This window comes from Hetaerina americana, unplaced genomic scaffold (genome assembly GCF_022747635.1).
Source record: "Hetaerina americana unplaced genomic scaffold, ioHetAmer1.1.p SCAF_306, whole genome shotgun sequence".
NCBI classification, from domain to species: domain Eukaryota; kingdom Metazoa; phylum Arthropoda; class Insecta; order Odonata; family Calopterygidae; genus Hetaerina; species Hetaerina americana.
The window spans coordinates 157,501-178,960 of record NW_027286882.1 but is presented as its reverse complement, the minus strand read 5'-3'; the positions used below and the strand labels follow the sequence as shown (position 1 = coordinate 178,960).

The following is a 21,460-nucleotide window of genomic DNA, read 5'->3' as shown; positions in this document are numbered from 1 at the left end:
ACCGTGTTGGTCCAAAACACTTCCGAGATACATAAACTGTTTTACCTGCTCTAGTTTTTGCCCTCCTATATTCATGTTAACCGTAGTCCTTTTCTTTCTAGAAAATCGCATAACCTTTGTTTTATTAATATTGATTCTTGTCCCATACCTGCCTCAATGAATTTCCAATTCACTCGGCAATGCTTGCCACCCCTTGGCTGGCTGACAAACTAAAGCTTTATCATCAGCAAACCTCACTGATTTTATGAATTCCCCGCCCACTTTCATTCCTACCTCGAGTTCTTCCCATGCCTCTTTAATCATTTCCTCTGCATACAGGTTGAACAGCAACGGTGATAATGGGCAACCCTGCCTTACACCCCTTCCTAACACTGCCCATCTGGACTCCCCATTCCCCAATCGCACCTGAGCAGTCTGAGACATGTACAGGTTGTGGATTAGCTTCCTTTCTCTCCAATCTATTCCTATTTTCTGCAATATACTCATTAGTTTTTCCCAATTCACTCTTTCAAACTCTTTTACGAAATCTATGAAATCGGCAGATACCTCCTGGTTTTATTCTATATTCCTCTCAATTAATAATCTCATTACTGCAATGGCATCACGCGTACCTCTCCCCTTCCTAAACCCAAACTGATCATCCCCTAAGTAATCATTTGCCCTACTCTCTATCAATTCAATTCAATTTATTCATTCACCATAAGCATAGAATTATGCATGGCCTGATCAATATATGTTTTACACTTCATATCAATAAAAAACCATGCAAAATATCAAGACAATATGAAAAATACAAATACATACAATTTACAATTTTCTTGGGATTATCACATTCCAATTATACATTTAAAATGGTATGCATTAGAAAATCATCTGCACTATAGAATAATTTACATGAAAGTAGTTTTTTCACGGCACACTTGAATTTAAAGGAACTTTTGGTATTTTTAATATAGGCAGGTAATTTATTGTACATAAGTATTCCCTGATGATGTATCCCTTTAATTGTTTTATTTACTCTGTGCTGACTTGCATGGAATGCATTTTGGCTTCTCATATTATGACTATGAAGGTCACAATTTTTAATAAACATGTCTTGATTTTTGTTAATAAGAGACACTGTTTCAAGAATGTACATAAAGGAAGAGGTAAGATTTCTAGTTTTTCAAAAATAGGTTTACTGGGAGCTCTATTATTAGAATTAGTTATTATGCAAATAATCTTTTTTTGCATTTTAAATAATTTTGGAAGGAAGATAGAGGAGCCCCAAAAGGGAATACCATAATTGAGAAGTGACTGCACATAGCCAAAATATATAGTTCTCAATGCCTTAATGCAAATGATTTCCTTGAGTACACGGAATGCATAACAGATTTGTGCCCTATTTTAAGTTAATTTATTAATATGTTCCTTCCATGAAAGATTAGAGTCAATCCAAATACCTAAAAACTTTGTTACCTTTAGTTCTTTTATGGGGCAACTGTTAATTATTGGATTAAAATTTATTAACTTCTTCTTGAGATTGAAGTTTAAATAATGGGTTTTACTAACATTTAAAGATAGCCTATTGTCAGTGAACCAGTTCATCAAATTGTGTGTAGTTTATGTTACCTCGTTCATTAACTGAATGGGATTATGGTTATTAAAAATTAAGTTAGTATCATCAGCAAATAGTATTGTATTGGAGAGTGGTAAATATGAAGGTAAATCATTTATGAAGACTAAAAATAGTAGTGGTCCAAGAATGGAGCCCTGCGGAACTCCACAAATAACAGAAGTTGTACTTGATACAGATAAATTCATTTCAATATATTGTGACCTATCAGTTAAATAGGATTTAAACCAGTCCTTTGCATTGCCTCTTATACCATATGTTTCTAATTTTTTTAAAAGAATTCCATGGTTTACTGTATCAAAAGCTTTTTTTAAATCAATAAAAAGCCCTGCAACATGAATATTACTATCTAAGGCATTCCTTGTAAATGAGAAAAGGGCATCATTAATGGACTTATTCCTTCTGAAGCCAAATTGATGATTGTCAATGACAGAGGATTAATCGATCGAAAAAGGAAATCAATCTCAGATACATGACCTTCTCCAAAATTTTGGAGAAACCGGAAAGTAAGGAAATTGGTCTATAATTCTCAATGTTTTCCTTCTCTCCTTTTTTAAACAGAGCTTTAATTTTTGCAACTTTAAATTTGGAGGGGAATTGACCAGCACTTAGGGAAAGATTACAAATTTCGGTCAGTGGTTCGGCAATAAAGGTGGCACAACTTTTTATAACAGCATCAGGTATACCATCAGGGCCACATGAATATTTATTATTTAACTGATTGATTATCCTCAATATTTCATTTTTAGTAACAGGTTCTAGATATATAGAGGAGGAATTGATGACCATTTTAGAAGTACCTGTGTTAGTGGGTGACTGTTTGGGAGTTTGATTGACACCCACTTGGGCAAAGTAATCATTGAAAATGTCTGAAATTTTTTGGACACTTGTTATTGTTGTGCCATTATAACATATTTTAGATATTGTATTGCTATTAATTTTATTTTTCCCTGTTTCCTGTTTCACTACTCTCCAGATAGTCTTAGATTTATTAGATGATGTTGTTATCAATGAGCTGGTATACAGCTTTTTTGCTAGAGTAATAGTAGTTCTCAAAATTTTACAATAACTTTTGTAGTATTTTATTAACTCTGGATCATTAGAATCAATGCATTGCTAATACATTGCTCTTTTTCTATCACAAGAAATAATTATTCCTCTTGTTAACCAAGGACTATTTTCAGGTTTACTTTTATTATGCTTGACAATTTTTTTTAAGGGGATATGCTAAATCATGGTAATAAGTAATGATATTTATAAAGCTGTCAACTTTAGTATCAAGATCAGTAGGGTAATTAATATCCTCCCATGTTTCTTTTGACAATAATGTATTAAAATATTGAAGACTATAAGGATCATATGTTCTTTTATAAATAATTTCTGCATTTAACTTTTTATGGTGTCCATCGTCATATAATAGGGATAAGAGAATTGCTTTGTGATCAGAAAGTCCTGTACAAATAACTTCAGAGGTCTTTTCATAAAAGTCATTTCCAATTATGAATTGATCAAGACATGAGTTGATCCTTGTTGGGTCTTTAATCGTTTCTGTCATATCATGAGAGCACAGAAAAGCAAGTAAATCACGTTTAATGTTGGAATTTTTCAAGAAATCTATATCAAAATCACCACATATTAAAACTGGTTTCTTTTTGTTTTTAAGTAACCCAATAAGATATCCATTATTAAAATAGCAAGAAAGACTCGTACTTTTCCACAGATTTTATTATACGGTACAACGTGTTTCACCGACTGGCGGCATCATCAGGTACAGGTGCCGCAAGTCGGTGAAACGCGTTGTACCGTATAATAAAATCTGTGGAAAAGTACGAGTCTTTCTTGCTATTTTAATAATGGATATCAATTACTTCCACGAAGTGAAGCCTGAAACAATAGAATATAACCCAATAAGAGTATCTAATTTATTTAAGAATACATCTTCAAGGCCGTTTGGAGATCTATAGAAACGAACTATAAAAATACTACCATTGGGAAGATAGATTTCAACGACAGAATGCTCAAAGTTTTTTTCCTCATTTAGAAATGAAGTAAAGGATTGTGTTTTGGCTTTAATATTATTTCTGACAAGAATAGCTGTACCTCCATTTTTGGCTATAATTGGCTAGATAAAAATGCTCTCTTTCTTTCTTAGTTAACCAATGTTCAGATAAGCATAGCAAATCAATATTGGTTTCTAATGTGGATAAGATTGCTTCCAATTCAAACACCTTATTTCTAACTCATTGAATACTTTGATGGAGTACATTGAGCTTCTTGTTTAGTCAAATAGACACAGAGTTTGATTCAGGTCTAGTGCCGACACATGCAGAGTAGGAGCTTGCAATAGGTATTACTTTTGTCAAAACCTTAATTATTTCATTGGAAACAAAACGTTTTCCCTGCTTGTTTAAGTGTAAACCATGAGTTGTATGGAACCTGCGATCAAGTTTACCAATGTTAAGGATCCATGCATTTTTAAAACTTTGGCAAATTTTAGAGATCAGTGCATTTACCTTTTCTGTTTCTATATTTACACAAGAAGTTGTCGGTAAGTCGTACCAATATGGTAAGTGGCAGACAATTACATTCGTGTATGACAACTTAGGAAGCAATTGCTTCAAGGTTTCAATTACACAGTTGGATTTGCTATGATAGATATCAATTGTTCCCCCTAGTAAAACCATGAAATCACTTCCAGTAAATTTTTCACTAATATTCTCACACCCATTAACCACATCTTTAAATTCAGCTCCTGGTTTCACCGAACCATCAAAACACAAAGTTTGGGCTCCATTAATGTCATTTAGCATACCCACTATACTTCGACCGTGACCGTCGGAGTAAATAGATACCTTCTTTTTTGTCGCGGGCCTCTTCCTTGTCCCAGAAGCTCTCGGTTTGAGTTTCACGTGATGTGCAGTCGGAAGAAGAAATCCCTCTTCGGAGTGATCAGCAGTACTTCGAAAATCAGTTCCTAATTCGTCACTGAGAAGCTGGAATTTATTTTGAAGAGAAATACTGTTCTCATCTGACGGTTGTTTGGAATTATTTTTCGTCGCCGCTTCAGTTTTCAAGGTAGTCCTTTTGTTTATGATCCTGAGAACAACTTAGCTGCGTGGGATATCAAACTTATTGTCCTTTACTCCTCACATGATGTAGCCTTTACCTTTTTCAAAATAGGAACTAACACTGATCTCACATAGTCTTCCAGCCAGTTTCCTTCCTCATAGATGCTACGAATCAGTCTATATAGCCTCTTTGTCCCACATTTTCCTAAACATTTCTGTAGTTCCACAGGAATGTTATCCACCCCCATGGCCTTATTTAGTTTCATCTCCCTTAATGCCTTTTCTATCTCATCGTCAAGTATGCCTGGACCTAAGCTATCTTCCTCTATGTCCTCTTTTCTGTGTTCAACCTTGTTGGTCTAACTTCTTTACTATACAGTTCTTCTATATATTCCTTCCATCTCTCTTGGATCTTTCCATTTCAGCTATTATCTTACCCACCTTATCTCTATCTGTTAGCATAGATCTTCCCTTCTTACTTCTCAAGAATATTTCCTAACCTACTGCCCCTGCCTTTTCTTTTTGTAACGTACGTTACATTTCATTACAACTAAATTGTGGTCAGAGTCCGCATCCATTCCCGGGAAGTTGTAAAAATTTATCACAATATTCCTAAACCTGTGTCTAACCATAATATAATCTAGCTGATACCATTCTGAGTCACTTGGTATTTTCCATGTATACCTGCATCTTTTGTGGTGTCTAAACGAAGTGCTGGTGATGACTAACCCCCTGTCTCCTGCAGAACTAAACTGCTTTCTCCCCGCGGTCATTCCTCGTGCCTAAACCGTAGTCCTCACCTCATCACCATCTCTCTCTTCGCCTACCGTCACATTCCAATTCCCCATCACTGTCATATACTTTCCTGCAGAAACACACTTGATTATGTCCTCTAAATGTTCGTATATCCTATCGACCTCTCCCTCCGTATGGTTGCTTGGTGGTATGTATACTTGAATAATAACCAAGTTTGTCGGTTCTGATTGTATCTCTACTAGTAATATTCTGTCCGTTACCTGTTCAATGCTTCTTATATTTGTTACTCCCTCTTCATTCAATGCAATGGTGACCCCTCGTTGGTTTTCATCCCCGCCACTGTATATCATTTTATACTGATCACTCCAGTAATTGCCGTTATCCTCCCATATCACCTTGGGTAGACCGAAAATATTTATATTTCCCCTTTCCATCTCTCGCTTAATATTGTCCAGTTTCCCTGTCCCCATCATTCCACGTTCTTATTCTAACTATTTTGGTCTTCTTCTCCTGTGTCTTCTGTCCTGCTGCTGCCGGTTTTCCCTTGCCAGGGTTTAGTGGGATGACGACCACGGTAGCCTTCCTTCCCCTGCTTCCGGGCATGATACATGGCCAATTGGGCAGAGCCCCGTACTTGCCAGGAGTCATATTCTCTGTATTATCCATCATATTTATCTTGGGATTGATAATGGGGGGGTTTCCCGTTGCCTTCCTCAATAGTGTTTTTGACGTGACCACAACAAATCTGACGGCCCCCACTCGGGTCAGATGCCATTGCGGCCGCCTCACTGAGGAACTGACGCTTTGTGGGCTACGTTTTGTCGTGCTCCTAACCTTCAACCTATCTGGCATGGGTGGCCCTACCAGGAGCAATTATTATTACTCCCACCAGCACAGCTCTAGGAGTCATCGGAACGAACAAGCCCTTCCACCATGTCTCAGTTTATGGAGTCATATAAGATTTATTGTTTATACACTGGGCAAAATGAACATGTTAACTTAAAATAGCAATTACATGCAATTTTATTTATACAATAAAGAACAATTCAATTAATAGATATAGGAAACTTTATTGTACTGTTATCAATTGTTACAACAATTAACAAATTTCATTTTACCATTATTATATAATTGGTTGTTGTTATGCTTAAGGCAAAATAGTACAATCTTGCGCATCTCGGTTTCCTTTTAAGTCATGTTGTGCCAAGTTTGTCTGGGTTTATCATATTGAAGGCACTCCTCTATTTTATGCTTAGCGGTGTCTTCTGTTAGGCTGCTGCTTAGATTAGTGCTTGATTTTCCTATTTTATTGAGGTTACAAAATTTGTGTCACTGTATTAGTTAACTTGAATTTTATATTTAGCCTTTCAATGACATTTGGGAATATTTGTTTAGTGTGAAAACCTTATTGGAATTCTGCCAGTCTTTATTCCACTGATGAATTGTTTGTCCCGTATGTATTTCTTTTAATTGTTTTTTTCCTAGGGCATGATTGTGTTCAGTCTCAGAGTTGAAGTATTTTTTGCCTTGGCCTGATTTAACTTCGATTATGCTAAATATTTCCATGACCTCGTATTTTAGAGGTGGTTGTCCGGTAATTAAATATAGTGCGTCCGTGCTGATTGTCGAGTAACCTTTGCTAATTGCTAAGAGGCAGGGTATTTGTGCTTCTCTAAGTTTTCTTTAGATTCCGCTGTAGTTAACTTTAAGACCCCAAATGGAGCAGCCGTTGGTAACAATGGGTATTGCTACAGCTTTGTATATCAATTGAAGGGAGTCCATTCCAAAATTAATTTTGCAATACCTACGGACAGCTTGAAAATTGTTTTTGGTTTTGCTGACTATGAAAGTAATGTGGGCCTGATAAGTTAATGTTTCGTCTAAAGTGATACCCAAATGCTTAAAAGATGATGTGTGTTGGATATTACTATGGTAGATTTTAACAGTGGGGTTCCTACACATTTTATTTCCAAAGACCATGTATTTTGTCTTGGTTGTTAAAATTACCAATTTATTAACCATTGCTTATTTTTTATTTGCCCTATACAAACTTTTGCAGCTGCTCCAATTTAGCTGTTGAGTTAGCTTCAATAGATAAAGCCATATCATCGGCAAAAGCTATTAAGCTACATCCTATGGGGAATTCTTTCCTTAAGATCTGGCTAGTAATAAGGTTGCACATTAACGGACCCAAAACAGAACCTTGTGGACATCCTTTTGTGAGGATTTTCTTTGTTAAAATGGTTTTCATTTTATATACAACCTGTCTAATTATAAAGTAATTTGAAAAAATTAGGTTCAAAGGAATTTTTGGTGTGCTAAGTTTTTGAAGGACTGAAGGCCACCGAGCAAGAGTCAAATGCACCTTTTATGTCAATGAAAACCACTAATGTGTATTTACTTTGATTATTTAAGTTATTTAAGAGGGCTTTGATTGCATCTGATGTACTTCGGTTTTTCCCGAAGCATATTGATTAGGATGATATGGCATGTCCTCACAAATTATTTGTATTCTCTTTAAAATCAATCTTTCAAATATTTTCCCTAGGTCAGAGAGGAGTGTGATGAGATGAAAAGAGCTGGAATCTGCATGGTCTTTTTCTTTTGATTTTAAAATTGCATGTAGGGTCCCTGATTTCCAAGTGTCGGGGAAGTATGATAGCAGCAGACAGTCGTCGTAAATATTTGCTAGAAAACTTGTTGTGGTGGCAACAAGTTTTTTGATAACAAGGCCGTGGATTTGGTCATGTCCAGGCGCTTTTTTCGGTTTAATCTGACCAATTGCATGGAGAACTTCTTCCGTGAATGGATCAAGTTTTTCAGACTTGGGGATTATTTTAGATTCCTTCCTGATTTGCTCATGCTCCTTATTGTCGAATGTGTCGTCCGGAAGCAAAGTGTCATGGGAGAGCTTGATTTTTTCCTCCAACAAAGGGATGCTGCCGTCGTCCCTGAGGGTAGTCCCTAGGATGGTTGGTAGATTCATTTTTTCCGAGAATAATTTAAAAATGAATCCCCAGGCATTTTCTTTGAGGTTTCGTGAGCTAAACTTCTCCCATGATTTGTTTTTAGACTCTATCACTTAAAGTTTATATTCCTTTAGTTTGGCCTTGTATCTACTTCTTAGGATATTTTTGTCTTCCGTAATACCTTTCTGGTATTCGGAACAAAGTTTTTTAACCTTCGCTTTCAAGTGTTCCAGCTTCTTGGTCCACCAGGGGTGTTGTTTTTCTATTTTATTGTATTTTGGTACGCTTTCATTCATGTCATCCGTTAGTGCTGTAGTTAACCTGTCTGTGCGGAGGTCAAAATGCTCAGTTGTTGGGGTCCATAGTAAATCTCTATCAATGATGGTTAATTTATTTAGGAATTTTTCATTGAATTTTTCCCAATTTGTGCTTCCATAGTTGAATCTAATTTGTGGAAGTGGTGTGTTTTTATTGTTTCTAATATTAAAGGTGATTAGTCTGTGGTCACTTGTAATCTAGTCCCCTATGATCTTCCATGTTCTGACCTTTCTTAGTAATGATGCGCTGATCAGAGTTAAGTCGATGTTAGAGGATCCGTTTAAGCTATGGATGTCTGTGGTTCGCCGGGTTCATTTAATATAAATAATTTGGATGGTGAAATGAGGTCTTCAAGTTGGTTTCCTCTTGAGTCTGTTGTTTGGTTGAACCAAGTTTCACTCTTCACATTTCAGTCCATGGATACAATAATTTGTTTGTGCTTCAATTTTTCAATTATAGCTTGGAGTTAGGTTAGGATTGGTAGGATATCTTGGCTTGGTGGGAAACAGGCACTTACTAGGATAAATGACTCTGAGGTTGATCTTAATTCTGCTATCGCTATGTGCTTGTCAGTGAAGCTACTTATTTCCAAAAGATCCAGGTCTTCGTTGTACACAATTATTGCGGCAAAGGGTCTTGATACGGGTCTTATAGGGATGATCCTCAGCTTCAGTCCTTGTCCCGGAAGGATCCAGTGGCTCTTGGTTGGTTTGCGCATGTACGGTTCTTGGCCCAGGAATATGTCAGCGGCTAGTTGCTCCCTTATCATTCTGATTTCATCAGTTGGTGTTTTAGCCCCTTGAAGATTTATTTGAGCTATATTCAAGCAGTTTTTATTCAGTTCCATAGTCGATGCTCTCAATTAGATTCTGAAGTCACCTCTGGTAGACACTGCATGCATGGTCATTTGCTTTGTGGGATGTGTCTTCTATTTTCGCTAACTGGCAATTGGCACAAGTTTGTTGTGTTGTTGAAGAGTGTTATCTAAATGTGTGCTGTCCTTAGATTTATGGTCTCCGGAGCAGTGTTGACATACTGAGGAAGAGGCATTACAAGCTTTGGAAATATGACCAAACTTATGGAATTTGTAATATTGTGTGAGCCTAATATAATCGCTGATCCTATGTGAGTTGTAGCTGATTTATATTCATTTAAGGTTGTTTAGAATTTTCCTGGAAATGTGATCAACTTCTACGACCCAGTTTATTCTATCACTTTCTCGTCTTCCAAACGTAAAAAGTGTTTTTACATGGGCGGTCTCGGTGAGGTCATTTTGTATTTTGATGCAGTTGACTAGTTCTTCATCGGTAACAGTTGTTATGGCGCCCGTTACACACATTCTCGGTTTGCTCTTCTCCTCCTCCTGTATTTTTAGTTTGTTTTCCCTGATGCAAGGGTACTCTTGCAACTTTTTTTTCCAGGTCAGGATTCTCAAATTCAAGTCTTATCCCTTTATCTTTAATCCTACTGATTTTTCTAATTCTTGTTCCTGTAATACTGGGGTCTATTAATTTCATGACCTCCTCCTTTGTGTCCTCACTGGTTTCTGAGGTTGGGTTGTCTTCAGGTAGGTTGATCATAACTGCTGTGCAGCGGTGTGTGAAGGTTTTTTCTCCGCCTGATAGTGTTACTTAATTGTTTTTCCCTCTTCTGGGTGGCTATAATGCTGGCAAATGACTGGGTTTCTACTGCTTTAGGGAGGCATAATTCTAATTCCTCTCTAATAATTCCCCTAATTAAGTCGCAATTATTTTTGTAATAGTTTTCATTGGCAGTTTTCTTCTGATGCGTGTCCATTAATTTCCTAAACAAATTTGCGAGCTTTTTATTTTCATCCATAATTTCCCCTTTCTTTGAAGAACTAATTTTCTCGTGACCAATTATGCGGCGAACGGTGTCACTTGCAGCACTAAATTCGTCACCTATGCGCGAAAGTTGTGCCTCTCCAGATGGGGAGGGTGAGTTGTCAATCATGGCTGAAGGTATTGGTTAAAATGTTCAGCATCGCATAGGGAAAGTCACACAAAATGTACACAAAGAATCTAGGACCAATCGTTAAAGTTATCGACTTAAGGAATGGCAGCACAGCTGAGAAAACAGGCACTTCTAGCTGGAAGCTTATGTTCTGATTATTGAAAGTAAAACCCTGATTGGCACCAAATTCACACAGATCCAACACAATATTTTGAGGAAAAATCACACAAAAAAATGGAAATTAGGCCCAACGAGGCCGAGAAAATGAGCGCTCCCAGTTTCGATCACGTGTACCAGTTATGGATTACAGAACCAATTTGCACTAACAACACACCGGAGACTCACCTTCTGTCTTGGTGCCAACCCTGGAGATATTTCCCAATTCAGGGGTGGTGCCATCAAGATATCGAGCACTTCCAGTTTCAGCCAAATTTTGCTATCTTCGGAAGTTCTGCATTGATTTGGCTGAAAATTGCTGTGGACACAAGTATTTACAACACAAACACCGTAGCAAAATTTCAGTATGATATAACTGCAAGTTTTTGAATGCTTCCCGGAGCACTGGATTTTTAGCGCCATTTTTGCAACTCTACTGAGCTTGCAAAAATGAATGAAGGCACTTCATGAGCACGTAGCAGTAGCAGGACACTTTTACAAATACACTCAGAAAATTTCTTAAAATTCCACTTATCCACAATTGAAGTTTTAGTTTTACGAATCTCTTGCGGCGCAGAGCTCACAGCCGATTCGTCCACCTCGACCACTCTCCTAGACCACCCCTCAATGGCATATGTGCCTAAATATAATCCACATAAAATTTTTGATTTTCGAGAAGCACTTGAATGATATCCCTGCAGCACCTTGTCGAATAATTTGCCATTGCCAATCGGGTGTTTCAACTCCTTAAGTGTCTAACGCGAAATCTCTCCCAAGGGGGCATCTCCCACTTTCTCATTCGTGTGTTGCTGCTGTTGTACGTCTTTGTTATGCACATTCAAAGATTATCGCGACCCACCTGGATCATGATGTTAACCTTGCATTGGCCTGGTACCACCACAGTTCTTCAATAATGTCTCATGATGGAATTTTTAAGAAGACGTGTTAGCTTAGTATTGGTTGTGAGTGTGAAGTTAAGTTAATACGTAGAGCCAATAATAAGAAATTTTAGAAGGCTCTGATTAAGTTATTTTGGTCAGCTGGTGACTCATCAATGGGGGGAATAATGGGCTTGACAACAAGGAGACATCAGTAACGTTAGCAGCATTCAATGTCAAGTTGTTGAATTATCCATGATATCTATGATAATATCTAACATCAGTGGAGATGTAGTCTATTGGTCATTGCCCATAAATGCTCTAAATGACTCATTAATTAACCCTGTAATTGAATACTCTGCTAGTACGACTCTAAAATATTAAAGTGTGCTTTTTTGTTAAATGTGAGGCAAGGCAGTACACGTTCCTGCATTTTTGTACAACAACTTGTACTCCTCAACAGTCCAGTATGGTGCCTTTGTGCACAATGGCACTGTTCTCAAAGTACCATGGCACATGAGCTCCTCCTCTACGTTCCACAAATGAGTAAGGCAACACACAAAGCATAGTACTATTACTCGGGTTGGCTCATTCATCTATTTTCATCGTACTAAACTCTCTCAAAATTTGATAAAATTTCACTCATCTAGAAGGAGCATTATGCTTTTAATGAATGAATTGTTGTTGGTTATATCTAAATATTTTTAGTTTTCTTTTGTTTTTTTAGTTTTATTAAGTACTCTGCCAACTACCCCTGGGGTGTGGCAGGGGTTGATTACATACTTGACTATCCTTCAGCCAAAACACCTCTCCCTCCCACTGCAGCCTGACAAATGTTATTTTATCCTGATCACTTATCATTTGTGGAAAAAATGTCATCTGAAAACTAGATGTTCCACACTTGATCTCTCTAATTTGTTGACATGATCTCTCCTACCGTAGTATGATGGGGGTAATAATACATTTTTAACATCAGTGCTAAAGAGACCTCCTTCCAAATTATGCAAGAGTTTCAATCTGTCGTTTAGACTTTGCTCCATTGAGTGATTCCCAGCCTAGCTGCTCTAATATTTAGGATACGCTACTAAGTTTATCATAACGTTTAACAAACCTAGCTCCTCCACGCTGCACCCGATCCAATGGGGCAATCAATCCAACTTCGTGAGGACCTCAAATTCTGGCGGCATGATCTAAATGAGGCCTAGACAGCAGAAGATAACATTTCTGGTTGGGCTTCATTTGGAATATGCTGCTACTGTATATTCGAGGTGGGATGAATTGAGGAGGCGATTAGGCCAATAACTATTGAAGATGCTGGTACAAAATTGAGATCCTTACACCAACTAACTTGCAACACATTTTGGCATCACCGTTTAACATGGGCGTGAAATTGGTTTACGGAAAAGTATGTTGTGCTCTGAGTCACACATGCCTTTGACTTAAAAGTTCTCCATGCAACGTACTTCTCTTTAGAGGATGTAGACGCTCCGGAAAGTGATAGCGGGAGGGGTAAGCGATAATACTTACACCAGTTTACATGCGAAACTTTTATGGCCCGTAAATGTTGCTGCTAGTAATGAAACAAATCAAGGAAAAAGGAAGTGGACACTTAAGATATAGTCGATGAGAGGCGACTCGACATGAAAAATAAATTTGTGCCAACGTACAATTGTCCCAAATTCATAAAGGCTGTACAATATATGAAGGTGTGTTTCAGTTTATCATAACAATATTTCACAAATCTAGCTCCTCTACGCTGCACACGATTCAATTCAGCAATCAATCTGAATTCATGAGCATCCCATAAAGTAGTAGCATATTTTAAATAGGTCCTGGACAGGGAAATTCCCTTTAACCTTCTTATCACTTATGCTCATTCAATAAATTCTAATCTTTTGGTCCTTGTCTTTAGGTTGTAAGTGTGGGACACTGAATTATTTAATCAAGTCTATGCTTTCTCTTTTGGAGTTTCTGATGCAGTGTAGGCATTCGGGAGGGCATAGCACCTCTTCCAAAAATTCATCTTTTTGCATTATTTTTAAGCTTGATTCTAATTGTCAAGTGTTGCACCAGCATTGCATAGCATTTAGGTCATCTTTTAAAACTGCTTTATCCTTAGGAATACTGGTGTCTCTGTAATCCAATGCATTGTCGGCAAAATAATTTATCTTACTATTTCCTATGGAGTTAATCTTGTCAAATTAAATAAGAATAAAAGAGTTTCGATTAAATTTCCATGGGGAACACCTGAAGTAACGTCTACTGCATTAGAGATAACTCCATCTATGACTACTCTTTGTACTCAACCATTCAAAAAGTCTTCAATCGAAACCAGGAAATTTCTATCTGTTCCACAGACCTCCAGTTGTGTGGATAGTTTATTCTGAGGTACTTTGTCAAAAGCCGTCTTAAAATTAAAGAATACTGCATCCACCGGAACATGTTTCTCTCCCGAACTAAGGATACCATGGACTAAAAGTCTAGTTGTGTCTTGCAGGATTTACCGTTTCGGAAACCATGCTGGTTATTCATCAACAACTCCCGATGGTCATCTTAAATAGTAACTGTCATCATAATAGATAAAATCATCATGGCTTCTTGAACATGTGTATGTTGTCAATTGCATTGAGAATGAGCTTGAAAATTTGTGAATTTCAGCATGGAAATATCCTGTTGTTTACCCCTTGATTCCACATCCATTGAGCCATCAGCATTTGTGCAATTCATCGCAATGGAGTTTTTGTGTTTTGATTTGGACTATAAGTCTTGGTGTGGAATGTATGTACATTTGGCATGTTGTGTGCCCACCATGAATTGCATTTAATCTGCAGCTATGTTTGCATTTCCTCGCGCAGATGAGCGGCGTTTGGCAGACGATGAGAAGCCTTTACTAGTGCAGCTCAACTGGCACAAGGATGACCGCGAGGGCCGATTCCTCCTGCGCCGGATCGACGACAAGACGAACGTGAGTATCCCCCCTCCCATGCAAAAGAGTGCATCGGCAGGGAGCTCAAGAACATCTCTGGGCACGTCTAAAATCACCAAGTGTTCTCTTTGAAAAATGAAGATAATTATTCTAAGACAATGTACTAGATATTCACAGTGTGACTTATTGTTATACTGTAATGAAGAAAATGTTAAATCATGAAAGCAGCATTGGGAAGCTGTTGCTGTTTTTCTTAGGTTGATAAGTTAATAAAGATTTGTTTGCATAATGAAATAATTTTGCCACAGTAGACTGATAAACCACAAGATACAATGAGGCTCATATTTGACACAAATATGTGCCTTTTTCAAGTTTCTTTAAGTTATGCTATTCCTTCCTTAAATTGAATTAATTCAAATAATTGTTTGTGGTGTGCACACACACGTTAGAGGTCTTATGGCGTGGGGACATGTTTTTGCCGTGCTCCTCTTTGCTGCTTTGTGTGTGTCCTTGGGGCCATTTTGGCCATTTGTTTTGGGTCGGATGATTCCATCTTTGAGCACTGTTTGCTCTCCCTTCATTTACCATGTCAGTTGCATTTTTGTACTCATTTTCTGGAATTTTCGGTGATTATATCATATTACTTTCTGTTTTTGAATTGAGATGGGCATGGCTTTTTTTTTTGAAGGCTCTCCAAATCCTTTCCTTGGGCTGTTTGGTCAGCGATGGCCTGGGCAGTAACCCTTCCCCTCAACCCTCCATCCCCCTGACTCCCAGGGTTGGAGAACAAACCTCAAGTCGGCTCATTGTCTCTTGAACAGTTAAATAGCTCATATGAATCATCGTCCTTGATGCCCAAATCTTCAGCCATTCATTCTATGATGAGTTGCGGCACCTTACTTTTGACTCAAAGCATCAACCATACAAATGAGACTATATGCAAGGTCTGAATGCATAAGGAGTCTCCCACCCCGCTACACCCACTGTCAGTTACACTTCCGTAGCAAATGGCAAAACTTCTTGCAGATTGACACCATTCAATTTTCCAAATAAAACCAACCCACTTCTACAATCACAGTTTCCCAGAAATGCTTGATCAAGTTATGTGCTGCCACCTAAGAAGATTATTCCCTTGGCTAATTTGTCGTCCAAGAAAACTAGAATTGTATTCTCATGCATTATTGAGAATAGTTAACCATATGAGTATGTTTATGCTGTGGGTGACACGCTTGGAGGTGGAACAAATATCACGAGTGCCAAAAATGTCTGTTGAGTACGTAGCTGTCAACGTCACGAGAGAGATGCTTGTCAATTTGTTTATAGATGAGTTGTTGGGGATTGGCAATCCAGGACTGCTTTGTAGAGGCCCGCACTCTGGCACAAGGATGGAGAAACTGGCACTTTCTAATATTCCTCTAGAAACCCCGGATTGGAACTTGATTGACATCGTTCAAAAGGCTGTTACTGTTGGAGGGCTTATTAAACATTTCAAGATGGGTGTGAAGGAAGAGGGTCATAACCACATTCTCTCCTTTCAAAAGGGCTCTGCCGGTCATGAGACGTCCTAATACAATGATGATGGACTCCGTGCTGTTAAAAGTCGAAAATTTATTGCACAGGATTGATCTATTGTTTGAAGAGCCACGTCGCTACAAGTGCAAAGTAGAGGGCCACTTAAGCAAGGCTGTGTAGTATGGTGCATTTGGAGAAAAATGTCGCTCCCTCTGACGCAATCGACATGGAGTGACAACCCCAGGCTATTGCTCTAGCTCTCGATTGCCCAATGTCCCTCCTTCGGCTCCAGAGGAGGAGGGAAATGCCTCAGTGCATCCTAACAGGGGTGTGTCACTTCACTGCTCCTCTCCCCACTTCAGCAATGTTGAGTGACGAGAACAAGCACTCTCCTGGTTTCATCCCCTTGACACCCCACTCCCACTTCATCCTATCCCCTCTCCCCTTTCCCAACCTCCGCCTAATGTCATAGCAGGTACTGCCTGCCTGAATTTGACACACAATCGTGGGGTGAGTTGAAGAACTCCTTCACAGCAGCTATGGCACTCAAGGCTTTCAGAAATAATCACCTGCCAGGCTCAATGTACTTAATATCTTTGATGAGCCAAGGTGGACTTGCACGTAAATAATTTGAGACCACTCTTAATCAGGGATGTTGATTGTGAGATCATTGACAGAGCTCAATCTAGGAAACTGTCTCAAGTGATTGCATCCATTATTTGTTGCGAGCAAAGTTATTGCTATCCGGGATGGTCAATTTTTTATTCTCTTTCACTGATACATGATGTCATGTGTTCGAAGAATGGCCAGTATGCATTTCTAGCATCACCCTATCACTAGATCAGAGTAAAGTCTTTGATCAAGTAAATTGCCCATATTTATGTGTGGTGATGAAAGTTGAAATGTGTTTTGGATGTACCTTCATTGGCATGACTGAAACTTTAAATGTAAATAATGAGGCAACATGTATGGTGAGATTGGAGGATTCACTTACGGCCCTTCACTTTCTCATTTACCAAGGGGATAACATAGACTGCATGCTCTCCAGGCATCTATAATCCAAATTGTTCCAATTTGAACGACCTCATTGGATGGCATTCTGCTTCCTGGAGACGCTGACTGAAGACTGGTACCATGTGCGCCTATGCTGATGATGTCAACATTTTTGTGGAAAAATAAGTGGATTTTGCTGAAGTAAGATCGTATTTCAATGAGTACTCCAAATCATCTGGTGCTATTTTAAATTCTGTTAAAAGTAGTGGATAATGGGGTACATAGTACTGGACAGAACTGATGGACCTCAAGGTTTCCGCAGGACTGACGTCGGTACATGATTCCTTGGGGCTTGTCAATAATGAAACAATTGAGGTACAGCCTATCTCTCAACAACTGTGCAACAATATAGAAGCCTGGATCCATTGTTTGCAACTGAAAGCCAGACCCGTGTACTCAAGGGGTGCCAGGCTCTGTTATTCAGCAATTTTATCATTCCCAAGCAGTGGTGCATACTCCAGTACCACACACCACCTCCATCCATAGACTACAGTCTTATGCGGAGTCATTTGTTGCTTGGTCTGATGGAAAACGTTTGGTCAAAGGAGACACTTGAACTGCTCCAATCAGGGAAGTTGGTCTCGGGCTAATCAGTGTCGAGGGCAAAGTTCTTTCCCTCCGAATGGTTTTCATACAGAGGCTATTTCAAGAACCCTATAATACCCTGTGTCACCTTGCGGCAGCAGAATGTCTCAAATGCCACTGAAGTATCAGAAAAGTCATCGAACTGTTGATAGAGGTGCAAGAGTCCTGGAGGTGCCTCCTTACCGAGGTTTTCTATGACAGAGTTGCCAAAGCATTTACTGCCTTTCCCCTTCAGCTCTCGTCTCTGAAGGTAACGCCTGCCTCCACGGTCGATCTTTCACTGCTTGGTTCACTCAGCAAATGCCTGCCTCAGGCTTTCAAAGTCTAAGAAATAGATAATTACTTAATTTTTCCCTATCCGAGAAAGTGATGACCAAAGAGGTGAGGTATCTGCAAGGGGGACATTCCTGGCTCTTGAGTGGCACGGGGAAGTGAATTTGCTGGCTGTATACAGTGAACCCAGTCTTGGAAAAAATATCAATGTCTCCTGGCATCTGGCCAAGCGATGGGCTGACAGTGTCTTGCTCCAGGCCACCGGTACGTGCCCAACTGCTCCGACTGCTCGTTGTGCTCTGGAGGGAAATGCCTGGCACCTTGCATTTATGTGTGCAAAAGTCCTAGGTGTGTGGCGGAAAGTTATAAAAATTGTTGGAACATTAATAGGAACACAAACCCTTTACCAGTACCAACATTTTAGTGGCATCCCTATCTGAAGATTTAAGAACCATGCTCATAAATTCGCAAACATTCTCATGTCCATGACTAAAAGTTTCAGAGCAGAATTTGAAGAAAAGACTCGAAAGAGAGATGATATATCATACTAGTCACAAAGCCTCAATAAATTTGAATCATTTTGAGGCTATAATGTTTTCTGCAATGGCCAAGGTGTGGAATTCAATTTTTGCTTGACATAGTGTGGTGTACACAAGTCAATGTTATCCCCTTCCAAGTAGTCCCCATTGGGTATTATACCACACTTATGCCAGTGCTTTTTCCAATCCTTGAAACATTTCTGGAGCTCGATCGGATGGTATCGCTTTTAGTTCTCTCATGCGATGCCTGTTTCATCTCATCCTGCATTGTATGCCTGTAAAACGACAGCCCTTTAAGGCTCTCTTTGTCTCTGGGAACGGAAGAAAGTGAGACGGGGGTGCATCTGGTGAATACAGAGTCCGGGGCATCATTACCACAGAGCTGCTCTTGGCCAAATATTCATCAAAAACAACAAGCAGTGAGCAGGTGTATTATCAGTGTTGTGCAAAAGCGGTGGACTGTTTCGCCACAAATACGGGCAGTTTTGCATCGTTGTATGGTGGATAAGATTGATCAATTTCTTTCTTTTTCTTTAAACTTTCATGAGGCGTGGAAATTGACAGACGTCGATCTTTGCAATTGGGTCATGTGTTAGAGTGTTATGTGATGCCTTGGTGAGGTTCATGGCCAAGGTGCGTCCTCGGAGAAGTTTATCCTTCTAGTTTCCTTATTGTGTGAATCATTATTTCATATTCTGCAATTTCGGAGGGATTAACTAAAGGGCAGAGCAAACAAAAAAAATACACGAGTCTTATACCACGAAATCCAGGAAGACGGGTGATAGTTCGCGGCAGGAAAGGTGGACGGAGGCATGGAAGGTCTCGAGTCCAGGAAAATGGAAACCAAATTGCTCTTGACTTGGGGGAAATAAAAATGGAAGTAATTTCAATTTTATCGCGGTCTGAATTTCGTCGGTAGTCTTTCGTCCTCTCCTCATCGGTTGCCCACAATTTCTTCTGCGTATCCTGCAGGTTCCAGCGGCGAGCTTCCAGGAGAGTGGTAGCAGCTTCCGTCGGAAACTCTCGAAGCGCGAGAAAAAGCAGTTGAAGAAGCAGGAGAAACTGAACAAGCTGAAGGGCGCGCCGGGTGGTGCGGCGGCGGGCACCGGCGTGGGTACCCTGGACGTCGGGGGCCCGGATGGCTCGGATGTCGGCGTCGGAGTTGCCGAAAAGCTGTACACGGGTGAGTACGGGGTGCGGCCCTCCCCCCACTGGGCCTCCGCCAACTGTTCATTTCCCATGAAAAATCACCGATTGGCGAATCCAGGGAACTGAAAGTTACCGAAATCTAGTGCGTGCGCACTGCCCAAACAAATGCATCGCGGCTAAGTCAAATGCCGATCGTTTATTACCGTCTTTCTCGAGATCGCTTCATGGAAAACTTACGTAAAACATTTTTGCGATTCCACTCATGTTAAAGAAATACTACGCCTATGAATGCTATTCAGCACAATTGTATTGTAAATTCGGGAAAGGGAAAGTTTTAGACATTCTCGGTCTTAGAAAAAAATAGGCTGAAAAGGAAAAGAAAAGTGTGAACAAAGAGAGATAAAGAATGGCATATTCCCGTGTATTTACGTATGAAAAAATATCCATATAAAATGATTCTAATGTTTCGTGACATGTATCTAAAATGCATGCAAAGAAGGGAGATGATGGGGAAGGGTGAAAAGTATTTTGATGCGTCTGCCGCCGTGAAACCATCAAATAGATTATTCATCAAATAGATTATTCATCAAATAGATTATTCATCAAATAGATTATTCAGTGTTATTTCAATGAAAAAGACCTTTTGATGTTTTTCTCTTTTACACGGAAATAACGAAGTTGACAATAGCAGATGGGCATCATTGGAGGAGGTGGAGAGAGAGGGGGGAGGGGGGAAGGGGGAAATCCCAAGGACAAGCGGGAAGAGATGAATGCGGAGAGCATTCTGATTGGGGGTGGGATGTTGAAGACTGTTATAATGGGAGGCAGTTGATAAAGGGAGGAAGGAGTAGGAAGAAGATAGTCGTGTTGGACGGAATGAAAGGAGGAAGGAAATATACGGAGATGAAGAAGAGTTGACAGTATTCTGTGGTATCAGGTTGTGGCCATGCATATAGGTGAACATGAGAAATGAAATGTGCGGAGAAGATGAGAGAAGCACTCCAATGCGGTGAGTGTGTTATAACTGTGAATAAACTACAGAAGTGCACGTCAACAAGCTTTAATCAAAACATTTCAATAGGTACTAGAGCTTAAAGACTCACCTTGTTCGTTTAATCTTTGCTTCTCCCTTTGTCTTCGAAATCATCTTTGGTGCCTCTGCCGTAAATTTAGTGTGTGGATTTGGTGAATGGTTCAACTCCAGTACGCATTTAAACGATGTGCTTTTGAGCAGGGCCATGACCCAGGTGAGGCAATCATGAATCCTTGCGTAGTACGTACAATTATGAGAGGGAGCGTATGGAGGAATCCATTCATTTAATCTGAAATTTATATTAGTCTTTGGAGTGTAGAGGTAACATTTTCAATTGAATGTCCTCTCCAGATATTTTCCTCTTTCAGGAAAGAATATTAGACCCAGTTTTAGAGCTGATTTCTGTCATTACATCGTCCTTATCATTGATATCATTTTGTAGTCATTTTATTTGTCTCAGCTTAGGTTTATGTCGGATACTGGGTTTGGTGATTGGTATTGAAGCCACTGATGCTAATTTTGATTTAATCATTTTTCCCTGCCTAATATTATCCTCATCCTTTCTTCGGCAGCCCCCCTGCTGCTTTCCCCTCTTCCGTTGCGTATTGGATAGCGCGCGGCCAGGGTCGTTTCGATCGGGATAACACTGCTTCGTG

At 39.4% G+C, this 21,460-nt stretch overlaps 1 protein-coding gene across 1 annotated transcript in view; it reads left to right on the top strand.

Annotated features, from left to right (window-relative positions):
- LOC139691221 (afadin-like) overlaps positions 1-21,460 on the top strand; it is a gene marked incomplete at its 3' end in the record, with an annotated part of 215,571 nt that overhangs the window by 38,207 nt on the left and 155,904 nt on the right. Inside the window, exons 3-4 of the mRNA XM_071588967.1 lie at positions 14,590-14,699; positions 19,595-19,805. Coding sequence (XP_071445068.1) covers positions 14,590-14,699; positions 19,595-19,805 — 321 coding nt within the window. The remainder of the gene's footprint in view (positions 1-14,589; positions 14,700-19,594; positions 19,806-21,460) is intronic.